General features: G+C 41.6%; 1 protein-coding gene across 9 annotated transcripts in view; it reads left to right on the plus strand.

Moving 5' to 3' along the window:
- Nucleotides 1-13,395, plus strand: part of AFF2 (AF4/FMR2 family member 2) — a 531,893-nt gene that overhangs the window by 425,330 nt on the left and 93,168 nt on the right. For all 9 annotated transcript variants that reach the window (XR_005214493.1, XM_037821151.1, XM_037821156.1 and 6 more), the window contains one exon: nt 7,291-7,387. Coding sequence is in view for 8 of the 9 variants with exons in the window: in XM_037821151.1 (XP_037677079.1) it covers nt 7,291-7,387 (97 nt within the window). In the remaining variant the exon portion in view is untranslated. The remainder of the gene's footprint in view (nt 1-7,290; nt 7,388-13,395) is intronic.

Genomic DNA, 13,395 nt, shown 5'->3' on the forward strand with positions numbered 1-13,395 from the left:
TATCCCTAGAGAATATAGTATACATCTGCAAACTGGATGTCATTGTCATAGCCCTCAAGTGGGATTTTCCAGGTATTCCCAGTGAGGTGTTACTGAATCAGCAACTTTTAAGTAAAAAGCCTGGGGAAAATTAAGTGCAGCTCCTCTTGTGAAAAAGCTTGAGCACCTTTGCCTCAGGGAAACAGAATGAATGCTTTGAAAAATATTAGCACCTCTTCCCTGCCTTACTACCACCAAATGATTCAAGGCTGCAGAGGCTCCAAAGCACTGGCTAGGAAAATATATAATTCCCTGAATAATTCTAAAACAGTCATGTTTCATTCCTCCCAGCCTACTTTATGAAGGCGAAGTGCCATTTAAGGAGTCAGTAAGGTAGGCTAATATTCTAGAAAAGGATCTACAGTTAGACTCTGCCTGATGAGAAGGCATGAGTCCTCAGGCATCCCCTCGAATCTCATGACCTGCCCAAACCAGGTCAACTGTATTATTCATTTGGAGTCACCAGAAGCTCACTCTGAATGCTGTCAGCTCTGGGTACTCAGGAGGGTGATGATAATTAAAGCTAGTCCACAGAAGACCCCCAAACAGCTGGGCCTGAGGATAGCATTCCTCATTTTTGTTGAAAGCCTAAACCCTGAGTGAAGCAGCCTCCCCCTTCCCCTGCACAAGGAAGGTAGAAGCACTGGTTCTATCTCCAACACCATTCCAAGTCCAGTCTCCCCAGTGTAGACTAGAGCGATCAAGGCTCAGGCAACCAGGTGGAAGCTACAGGAAAGCACCTGACAACTCTTACCTGACAGAGCTTCCTAACAATTAAAGCTACCAAACAATCGAAGGGTATTCCCTGCTACCCATCAGACAAAGGCTACATGGCCATATGTTGGGAATGTTGCAGATATCTCCACTGGGTGACATGTTGAAATAGATGGCACTGAAAGATGCTTCCAACTCTAAGATCCAGGGAGGGTACATCTGAATACTGGTCAACAACATTGCAGATATCTTCATAGACACCTGGCACAGGTGAGTGGAAGCTGAAATCCAGCCAGTGTCAAGTTGTACACTTGAGGGGCTGTTGCCCAGATGGGTGCCATTTTGTAATCGCCAAAAGGCACTGTGTAGGCTAGCAAGCCCTGAAAATCTCCCAGGTCCTGAATGTAGCATCTGAGCAAAAATTCTGGATTAACTAACAGCCTGCACAACGCAGTCTTACATACAAAGGTGAGAGACCAGGTGTGCATTGGAACCCCCTCCTGAGAGTGACAGGCCCCAAATCAGGGTGCTCCAGGCAAGCACAACTTCCAGTGAGAGCCATCCTTGGCCCACGTCTTTATGTCTGCAGGTAGCTCCATTGGCATAAGGATTGAGACCTCAGAGCCACTTGTGTTTTGTTTTTGTTTTTTTAACATTTTATTTGGAATTGACCAAGAGTTTCCTCTTGGAACTGGCTTTCAAATCCCCAGGGGGCTCTTAAGCACTCTGGGAGGATCTCAGAAATCCAAAAGCAGCCATGATGGGTCTAGGACATTTCTAGAAAAGTAAATCCAAGCCCTGACACTTTCCAAACTACCTAAGGGTCTTTGACCCTCTCCTCATCTGGTCAAAGGCTACCAATGATGCTCGTTGTTACCCAAGCTAATCTCTGGGTCACCACCAAAGCTTCCTTGAACCTATGGCAAGTACCATTTCCCATTCTAATCTCTATCGCACCATTTCTCAGGCAATAATAATATTAACAAGAACAATAATAATCAAGATGAAAATGATATTGACTGTTAGGCAATTTGTATAAACTTTTCTTACTAATCCTAACAAATATTCTGCCAAGTAGCTATTATTATTCCCATGTTAATATATGAGAAAATTGAGAGGCAGAGTTTCATTAACTGGATCAAGAGAGCACAGCCCATTAGTAGAAAATCCTGTATTTGAACTCAGGTCTCTCTAGCTCTTTAGCCATTGCTCGTAGTCCACTATGCCTCAACTAAGGGTTTCTTCTCCATAGAACTTTCTGGAATAATGTGTCAAGCCCTCTGTTTTTTTCCTCACTCAAGAGTAGTCTTAGAAATTTATGGTTGCAGCTCATATGGGGTGTGTCACATCACAGTGTCCTAGAATGTCACAGTGAAAAGAGCCCTCTGAGACCATCAGGTTCAACTTGAGGTCCAGGGAGTTGGGTACAGAGAAGGTCCTGAATGTAGCTTTCCCTCCTCTTCCCACTGCTGCCTCAGTCTGCTTGTGGTCCATTTCATCTCATCAGCACCGAATTTCATTATTGGGGCTTTTATAGGATCATCTCCTCAGAGCAAGGAGTTGGTTGTTGACACAGATATATGGGCTTTTCTACTTCTTAATACTATAAAAAGAATTAGTCATAATAATAATAGAACTGCTAGATCCTGAGCAAACATCTGCAACCACAGTGAGGTCTATTTCTTTATTCTGTTTTCATCTCCTCGAAAAGTTAAGGAACAATTCCTTTTTGTTTTAAGGTTGGACAGACAGTCACACATGTAGAGGAACATGATTTTTTCCTATGTTGAAATATATAGTGTGCAATGAATTTGTCCATGGAATTATAACTTCATGAAAGGAAATTACCACTCTTCTGCTGAGACAACCTTAACTGCAATGGGTATGAATGGCGCTGCTATAATAATTAAATCCAAAATCTTTCATAATCCTATGCTTTCCCTAGAGTAATGTTCAGCATTATCTATGGATGAAAATGCAAACAAGTATACATGTATATTCAATAATAAAGCTTAATAGGTCAGGGAAGGAGGGGAATGAAATGAATGCCTAACATCCCCAGAGATAATGGTCATTTGCCTTCCTGGTTACTTTCCTGAACTGTGTTTACCAGGACTTGAATATATACATGAAACAGGCCTTTATTAACAAACAAATCCATACCAAGCTTCTTGCATGGGGGGGGGGGGGGTTTTGTTTAATACCAATTGCTATGTAAGTTGGCTGCCTATTTCTAGAATTGTTCATTGGAGGGCATTTTACTCCCATGGTGAAGTCATATAGAATTAATTGGCAATAGATAATGGCTGACTTCTCGACTCTGGGCTCTGACTCAGGATCTGCTAATTGTACCAGGAGAGTAGCCTGAAGACCCCAGACCCACTTCCAGATCCATCTTATCTCCCCTGCCTGGGGATGCCATGAGAGGCTTACCTCCAGATTGCTGAGCAAATTAAAGTGAGAGAAGCAAAGGCTCACCATGATTTCCACTTGGGATTACCTGTTCACGGTATGATCGTCATTATTGCTAATCAAGATGATAAAATTTCCAATGCTAAATAATGATACCTTGCAGTAATTTAGTGCTTTCCTAAAGTCCCTTGGCCTCAGTTAGCTCAGGTTACCCTCACCATCACGGTCTTACAAAGGAGCTTCATTGTTATCCCTTTTAACAGATGAAGGGCTCAGAAAGGGTCAGTGGCTTCTCTAAGTTTATGATGAGCAGAGCCAGTAGATGAAACCCAATCTCTTGACTCCGTGTTAATATGTTTTCCTTAATACAATTTTCTTTTTGGAATAATTTTTGATTTACAGGAAAGTTGCAGATAGTACAGAGCATTCCCATATATACCCTTTACCCAGTTGCCCCAATTTTTAACATCTTACACAACCACGGTACCTTTGCCAAAACTAAGAAACCAACATTCATATGCCGTTGTTAACTAAACTCTAAACTTTATTTGTGTTTCACCAGTTTTTCCACAAATGTTCTTTTTCTGTTCTGGAATTCTCCATCACAGCTGGTTGCCATGTTCCTTTGTCTTCTCTGTCTCAGTCATACATGGTTTTTTGCAATCTTGAGAATCTTGTTCTGGTATTTTAAAGACTAGACCTCCATCTGAGTGTCTGGAGCTGTGGGCTTTGGGAAGGAATGTGGAAGCAAAGGGCCCCATTCATTGCAGCCAGTCAAGGGGTAGGTGAAATCAACATGACTTATTACTGGTGATGTTAACCTTTATTGCTTGGTTAAGGTGTTATCTACTTTAGTAATGAAGTTACTATCTTTCCTTTCCCTGTGGAAACAAGCCACTAAGTCTGACCCAACCTCAAGGAGTGTGTGTAGTTTGTGTCTTGTTGGGGGGAGGAGAGGGAGATTAAGCTCCACTTCCTGGAAGGGGAAGTATCTACATAAATAATTTGTAATTCTTCTGTGGGAAATGCTTGCCCCTTCTCCCCCATTTATGTATGTATTCATTCATTCATTGATATCAGTGTTGACTCAGGGGTGTTGTTTTAGTTTCCCAGGCTGCTGAAAGCAGATACCATGAAATGGGTTGGCTTAAGCAATAGGAATTTATTAGCTTACAGTTTGAGGCCATGACAATGTCCAAATCAAGGCATCATCAGGTGATGCTTTCTTCCCAAAGACTGGCTGCCAGCGATCCTCAGCTCCTCTGTCACATGGCAAGGCACACAGCAGCATCTGCTGCTCTCTCCCTTCTCTTCTGGGTTTCGTGGCTTTCAGCTTCTGGCTTCCATGGCTTTCTCTCTCTTTGTCTGAATTTCACTGTCTTATAAAGGACTCCAGTAAGAGCATTAAGGCCCATCCTGAATGAGGTGGGCAACACCTTAACTGAAGTAGCCTCATCAAAAGGTCCCACTTAACAATGGGTCCACATTCACAGGGATGGATTAGCTTTAAGAAAATGCTTTTCTTTGGTGCATACAGTTTCAAACCACCACAGGTATTTATTTGTTAACTTTGGTTGTAATCAAATACTGCATTATACATTGCTAGTTGGAATGCAAAATGGTATAGTTTGTTTCTCAAATTGTCCCAGCTTTGCTCATTGGGGACTCTTTCCAGTTGATTTCCAAGTCCCTTTGACATGCCCCTGTGGTTTTGTTTTGTTTTTTTAGCACTTCTGCTCTTTCTGGCCTTACAGGATGCTGTTAATATGGGTTTTGGATTCAGTTTGTTTTGTTGTTGTTGTTGCTGATGATTTTTATTTAATCTACCATCCTTTATAAGTTCTACCCTCTAGGAAACCATTATATCCTGAAGTAATAGCTGAAACCAGTGGTCTGAGTTCAAAGTATGCCTCTGTCATTTGCTAGCTGCATGATCATGAGAAAATTCCTTAACCTCTCCAAGCCTCAGAGTTCCCATCTGCAAAGTGGGCTAATGACAGTGCCACCTTCCTAGGGTCTCTGCAAGAACCAACTTATGTGTTGCTGGTCAAATACTTAGCACTTTCCCTAACACAGATAAGGGACCCTCTAAAGGCTAGGAATTAGGTGTCAGTTGTTTTGCTAAACACTTAGATTTGAATGAACAACTAGATATTTCCTACATGTATTCGGGGATATATCTATAACTATCTATATCTGTATCTATATCTCTATGCATATCTCTATCGAAAATGAAACCTTTTAATGACAAGCCTGAGGTAATTTTTCAATATATGAGTTCTGTAGCTTACAAGAATGAAAGTTGTCATTTACTATAAGGTGCTGTAAAGGATTATTTGTTCAAAGTCATAAGCCTGCAACTGCAAAAGGAATGCCAAGATACATTTCTTCTCCTTCTCTAAGATCTTCTAAACATCCATGAGTCTCTTGAAGGACAGCCAGTCATAAATCCCACAGATCAGATTTACCTGAAACCAACTCTAGCAGTTGCCCTTCCCACCCATCACACTTTATATCAGTCTTCAGTTTTCAGACCTCAGTGAACACAGTCTGGTCTTAAGTGACTGAGCATGAAAGTGGGGAGTTGTGTGAGTTGGAGAGTTTTGGGGTAGTCTCTCTGACCTGAATCTTTCCCTAACACTTGAATCTAGTCTCTAGAGCAACAGTTTATCTATTTATCAAATTAGAAGCTGCGATTTCCCTTCCTGCTTCCCTTTGTGGGAGAAGACAGGATACAGCCAAAAAGCTCACTGGAGTTTTAGAACTGGCTCTAGCACTAACCAGCGGTGTGACCCTGAGCAAAGCATTTCACCTCTCGGAACCTTTCTTTCCGTGTCTGCCAAATGAAGTTGGTGGACTGTATCATCCCTAGGAAGATGCTGAGAAGATCACTGAGGTGAATAATTGGCAACCCCTGGCTACGTGGGAAGGAGACTCATAGAAAGTATCTCAGTGGAAAGCAATGTTTTAATCCAGCCGTAAAGAAGGAGCTGGTGGATGGGCAGAGGGATAAGGTATTCTTTCGGAGATGGGGATTCTAGAAAGCTTTTGTGGAAGAGGTGGCACCTGCCTGAGCAGTGGAGGAAAAAAAAAGATTTCCAGAGTTGAGAAAGGGGCTTCCAGCCTGGGACTTGAGCCTGAGGCTGAGCCTAGAAGCAAGACAGAGAGAGCTGGGGAAATGACAATTGGTCCAGAAAGGGTGGGCCTGCCCCCTCTTGAAGCCTGGCAACCGGGTCTAAAGTCATAATTAATGAAGATAGGAACACCAATTGGTCTTTGAAGGCTGTGTAACCAGAATCTTCAGATAATATGTCACCCTCCATGCCATAACTCAAACTTGGAGGTAGAGGGGGCAGCAGTGGAATGAATATCCCTGTAGAAACAAAAGGCTCAGTCTGCTCGATAAACAATTTTGAAAGTGCCAGTTCATCACCAAAATTCAGACCACTCATATTTTTCAGTTACCTTGCCTGAGGAGAGAAAGATTTCTTTTCCCCATCATGGGTTTACATCTCTTAGATCAAATTTTACAGGAAGAGATTGGTGATATATCAAAAGGTTAATGACTAGCCATTTCTCCTCCAGATAGTTTGTGACCACAGAGCTGCCCAGCAGCAGAGGACAACGAAAGGCAGTGGAAATTCATGGGCATTTTGCTTCTGCCATCCAGCGAGCCCAAGCAGGCTTAAACAACAGCCTCTGGAGCTAGGGGCTGCTATCTTGCCCCTCTTATCTCATGGGAGATTCCGAGCATCTTGTCCTGTAGAGATGCAGTGCCGCATCCCACCTATGCAGTGATTGATCAGTACATTTATTGTACTTTTAGTAGTAAAAACATACAGACTCCAGTCATCTCTGAAGATGTTGAAATAGACCTCACGCCTCCCACCCTTGATTTAGAGGAAGGGAGAGAGGGAAGATGCATTTGAAGTATGACATAAATATAAGACCTCCAATATCTAATTAGCTGAAAGAATCTTTGTTCCCGCTGCACCTTTGGCAAAATCATAGCTGTCAGATTGTAGCTCCAATATTTTATCCTTATTGCAAGATGGATCTGAGGATGATTTAGAGAAGACACTTTCCAACTCACATACCACTCTGTTTTTTTTTTTTTTTTTGTAGGATGCTTGAAGACGACCTGAAGCTAAGCAGTGATGAAGATGACCTTGAACCTGTGAAGACCTTAACCACCCAGTGCACTGCCACTGAACTCTACCAGGTAGGATCTGCTTAGGGTTTGGTCTGGGGCAAAAAGGGAGGGAGCAAAAGCAACTAGAATGGTCTAGGCATCCAAAAGCCTACCCCCTGCTTCATCTCTGGGCTTCACGGAGAGGGAAAGAAGCAAAGATAGGCATATTGTTCTGGGACAGGTTGAATCACCTCACACTTTCATCAAAGCTACAGTAAGGAGAGTCTCAGCTCTTTAAAACTGCTTTCACCTCCTCCAACCTCTCCCCACTTGCCTCACCGCATCTCGGTCATCAATGTGCAATAATGATTGTTTTCCCTCTCTTGCACTAAATATTGTCTTAGGTGAGGTGTAACTTTGCTTTAGTAACTCTAGTGTGAGGGTTAAAGCCCACAATCATTAATTCAGGTGTAAATGCAACTGCTCCAGTCACCTTTCTCGGACGCACCACTTTTGAGCCCAGCTGACGAGAAATCCCCAACATTTTCCAGCTTCTGTGAACCTTCCAGCAAAAGGCATTTGGCAAAAACTTGCTGCAGCCGTTGCTGTCTTCCCTTTTGCACTATAAAAATTTGCAATACTTACACCAAACAAAATGGCAGGACTGAGCATTTTCAGCATTTCCAGTGAGACTGACTTCTTGATTTGTAAAAAATCATGAGGATGGCAATGTAGGTTGTGGTGTTCATGATGCTTGCACATTTTCTTTGTGAGAGAGAATGGTCTCGCATGTGGGGTCTTTCTAGAATGTGCTCAAAATCTCAAAACAATGTAAGGAATCTAAAAATATTGCCTTTGTTTTAAGCCAATACCAGATCAGGTTTTCCCAATGGTGAAGTCTGCTAAGTTACAAAAGTGAGAACAGGCTGTTTTAAGGAATGCTTATGCACTGGTATTTCAAGATAGTCAACAAATAATAACATTCAACACTCACCAAATAATTTACAAGGAGCCTGCAAAGAAAAGCTTAACAAAAACTCTACCCCATTCTCATACACGTGTTGACTACACTAGAACTCCTACACCTGCTGTAATTTTGAAATCTTAAACATCTTCAATTTTATGTGGCTTAAACTTTCCTTTACTTCCTCCATTTTATTCTAGTTGAATTTTTTATAACATGTGAAAATTGCATCTTTGCAACTTCGGTGCTTATTAATAATGAGCACAGAGTGAGTACAGAGTTCAGCGTACTGGCCTAAGCCAATTTTACAATTGTTTCAGAGCAGCTTGTAGTACATTTACTGAGTGCAAGCTCCCTCTTACTTGAGTCACAGGCTTCCTGCCAAATGTAAAATGCACACTTAATTTCCAATGGCTCTGCCATTCCTACTTTCTTCATTTAATATGCCAATGACATGACCATCATATTTGTAAAAAACAAAATAAAAAACAAACAAAAAAACCTTAGATCGTTGATTTTAACAGATGCAGCATGACTTTTTCATGGAGCTGTTTAAAGCAGTAATCAACAATGAGTGAAAGCAGATTTTGCACATTGACTTCCTCTCTATGTGATTGCATAAATACAATCTGCTTTTTAGCTTATAAAGTTGTTACTTTCTGTATTTACCTTATCAAGTCACATTGGATCTGTCAGGCCCAACCATCTGGGGTTTTAGGATGACAGTGATGATTCTGTGTAAGTGCTGAGACTCTTGGATCACTAAGGTTGGTGAGCTGGCCCCTTCCCATAGCATGCCATAGCTCGCTGCCCTTAGAACAGTCATGCCCCCTCAACAAGGCTTAGGTTCTCACTTCTAAGTTTCTAGGAGGGTTGAACTGGTGGATCTAGGGTAAGGCAAAATGACAACTTACTCTCCATAGCTCTGTCCAGGAAATGAGTGCAAGGTTATAAACATTTGCAAAGGAACCCTGCTTATAGAGTTTGAGGGATAGTGGAAGGGCCCGGAAGGCTAAAGACCAAAAAAGAATGCCCATGCAATTGCCAAAGCAGCCATAACAGCAATTTTCTTTTTCAAAGATGTCTGGCTTGAAATAATTCTTTCTTTTATATTGTGGGAGAATTCACAAAGCATAAAATTTAATATTTTAACCATTTTAAAGTGTTTGAGTCAGTGGCATTTAGTACACTGATCTGGCTGTGCAATGATTATCTAATTCAGAATATTTTTACTACCCCAATTCGCCCCTTCCCCCCTCACCTGGCAACCAATTTCACTTTCTATCTTTGTGGACTTGCCTATTCTGGATGTTTCATATAAGTGGAATCATACAATATCTGTCCTTTTGTATCTGGCTTATTTCACTCAACAGGATGTGTTCAAGGTTCATCCACATTGTCACATGTATTAATACTTTTGTTTTTTTTGACTGAATAAGTTTCCATTGTATGGATAGACCACATTTTGTTTATACAACCATCCATTGATGGGCATTTGGGTTGTTTCCACCTTTTGGCTCTTGTGACTAGTGCTGCTATGGACATGTGCGTACAAGTTTTTATTGAACACCAATTTCAGATCCTCTTGGATAGATACCAAGGAGTGGTAATTCTATGTTTAACCTTTAAAGGAACCAACAAAATAATTTTATTTTTCAGATGAGATAATGGAGGCCCATGTAGATGATATGGTGCCATTCCCTCAGCTTATAATGGGGACAATCATACCTTCAGCAACATCAGAAGGAGGAGCACTGAGACTCCCGCTTATGGAGAACCCTTTGCTCTCTTTCAGGCAATGAGTTGGACAGTCGTCTCATTTGAACCTGTGAATTAGTTTGGGACTTCCTGTCTGAACAACAGGATTGCAGAATCATTCTATTCTTTGCAGGATGATTGGGGGAAAACATACAAACAAATGTATTGGTCCATTACATTATATGCTGAGGGGGGCAGTCTACATGTCTGTTTAGAAATTTTCATAGAACCCAGTGGATACATTCTGCATTCATAGCCTCAGTTCCCTAAAAAAAGCCACCTGCTTTCTAGGAAACATCCCCAAATCATCTCGCCCATTATCGTTGCACTCAGACTCAACCCAAGGTAACTCAGATTGTCGAAGTTGAATGAGTGCAATCATGATGTTTGCCAGAAAACTCCTAAGACCATATATAGTGGTCTGGAATATAAAGAAAACCAAAAGAAAGCATTTGAAATGCACATATGAAAATGAAATACAAGATCATGATACGCCTGTTTCTGGTTGGGCATTTCAGAGTCAAGTCTTATAAACCAGCCCAATGGCTACCAACTTCTGCAGCTGTATTAACCAGGCTGATCAGGACTGGAGGTCACATGTGCTAACATCAATAGAGCAATTGGAATGTGTTCAAATGCTAAGTATTATTCCTGTAAATGGGGAAAAGAAGCATGAGGCTGGAATGGGAGAATTGTGTAGCACACCAAAGATGCCAGATTGTCAACCACAGGATAGTAGGGCTATAAGAAGACATTTTTAACTCAAGATTTAACACTTGAAAGTCATAGATATACCATCACATATGCACATTGTTTCGATGAAGAAATGACAGGGATTTTTACCCTGAAAATATTTTTTAAAGGTCTGTATGTTCTCTCCACTTTCCCCATTGCATTCATTCCGTTTTCACACTTGAGATTGTTTAGGAAGCAGGGATATCTAAGCTGGATTCTAAGGCATTGTGGGAGAACAGGTGAGAGTACAGGTGTGTAGACAGACAGGCATGGGTTTGAATCCTGTGACTCTGCTACTTGCAAGCAAGCTGGGTCACCTTGGGCAGAAGAGCCAAGTGTCAATAAAATGGAGGTAACAATTGCACCTGCCTCATTGGCTTGTATTGAGGATTCAGGGATTAAATGCAAGAATGTAATGTAAGTGCTCACCTCATTCAGTGGTCATTCTCATTGCCATTACTACTAATAGCAACAAGCTAAAAGCTTCACATTCTTTGAGATGTTAGATGCACTCGCTTCCCCCTTTCTTGACATCTGTATTCAAGAAGCCTGGGCTAGAATCCCAGCTCTATCAGATGGGAGATATGTGATAGAGCTTGGGCAAGTCAGGGTCTCAAAGTGTCAAGTCTCTCGTCTTTAATAAACTAAGATAAACCAGTCTTGCCTAGTTTGAAGGCTTATTGTGGAGGTCAAATAAAGGTCATGTACAAGAAAATTCATTGAAAACCATAAGCACTACACAAGTAGGTGGTTACCCTTCCTTGTCATTCTTATAAGCATTGAATGGAGGCCCCTCTTTGGAATATAAGGGTAAATAGGTGATATTGCCTTTGACTTTGGCATCCAAAGGGATCTACTCGGAACGGGATTGAGTGCCCTATCTGGTCCCCAAAGACATTTATTGGATATGAACAGCCTTTCCTACCCTCTGAGCCCTGGCAAAGATTAAACCCAAGGTCCCACGAACAAAGGCCAGATCTCCAATGACTCTGCACCAAGGATCCAGGAAAATGACATTAATTACATGTCACTGAAAGAGATGTCCTACAAAGGACTAGTGTGGGTGGAGAGTTGAGTCAGACCTTTTGATTGCAGTTCTTACCTTCTCTTTTCTGGGCTCTCACTCAGCCCTGGAGAAAGGCTTAAAGGATCTGCTGTGACACTCTATTCACCTTAGTTCTGTCTCAGGAGCGCCCCTGGAATGGGAAAGAAAGCACCACTTGGAGTTGGCTTGGACACTTTGATGTTGCAGCACAGGGTTTGAATTGAAATAGCATCTGCATGAACATAGCATGTTGTGATCTGTTCTCTTTTTTAAGTTGGCTGTCACCCACAGGGTTGGGATTGGGGGACTACATGAAGTCCATCACTCAGTTGACCACATTTTCACTTTTTGCCTTCAACTGTTGGCCTCATAGATATAAAACCCAACCCTAGATTTCCACATTATTGAATTGCCATTTTCAAGCCAGTCAGTGGAGCTGAGATGAGTACACTGGGGTTTGGCCAGGGAGTGGCACGGTCCACTTAGATGGACATTTCTTGGGAAGGGGTATGTGCTGTGTTCTCTGCATCCCCCACCTCATACCACTGAGCCTTTGGTTTTCCTTTTGGTCACAGTTTTCTTTTCCTGTTTCTCAGGATTAAAGGAACCCCTGAAAATGAGGGGTTAAACCTGGAATCAATTTTTATTTACAGCTGAGAAGCAGTTATTGATGCTATACTTGCAGTTCAAAAAAAGATCTAAAGATATAGACCTTGTGCTTCTTTTTCAATATAAGCAGCCTAATCAGTCTCAACTGTTTTTTTATAACCAAGAAACAGTATTGACAGGTTTATTAAAATTGCTGCCTTTAAAGTTTTAAGTTATCTGCAACTTGACCGACTCCAAAGGCTTTGAGAATATGGTGGCCAATCCCCAAAATTCCTTCCAGCACAAATTGCTGAATGATATCATGATGTTTGATTTATGCAATAGTCAATGTGTAGTCTGTTCTACTCCAGGGCCAGGTTGGCCTGCCATGCCTGGATTCTGAAGCCGGGTTAGATCTGGGCATGTCTCTGTCATGCTCCATTCTTCTTGGGTTGGCATTAGAAGCAGCAGGCCCGAGAAGTATGAACACCATAAATGAAATAGGTTTTGGTAGAAATTGCCTTTAGGGCATTTTAATATTAATACCATCTTCTTACTTTCGTGAGTTAGATTGAAACCTCAGATGATTTCTTTTAGCTCAGAAGTTCGGAAAATGGGTACTATGCCTGGAAATGTTTAATTAGTGATCAGAGTCAGCTAAAGGACTCTGGATAAACCATGGACGGATTTTGGTGTTTTCAAAGCAGAGCTGAGCAACCTAATGTGCTTTGAGCACAAAGCTGTTCTAATGAGTTGTGTCTGGATACATTGGTGTAAGACGGTCCAGTGTACCCAATTCTATTTAACCCTCTCTTCTTTGGTTTTCTGCCTAAGGAATACCCTGATACACTTTGAAATTTGCATTTAATTCAAAGCACATTGCTGGAGATGTGTGGACGTTTCAACCAGAGGCACGGAGATACTAAGTAGCAGAGCTGCACCTGCAGCATATTAAAAAGCATAGCATTTACAGGAAAAAAAAAGTTTTCTTAGTTCCTCTATTCCACT

Source organism: Choloepus didactylus, chromosome X, assembly GCF_015220235.1.
Source record: "Choloepus didactylus isolate mChoDid1 chromosome X, mChoDid1.pri, whole genome shotgun sequence".
In the NCBI taxonomy this organism is placed as follows: Eukaryota; Metazoa; Chordata; class Mammalia; order Pilosa; family Megalonychidae; genus Choloepus; species Choloepus didactylus.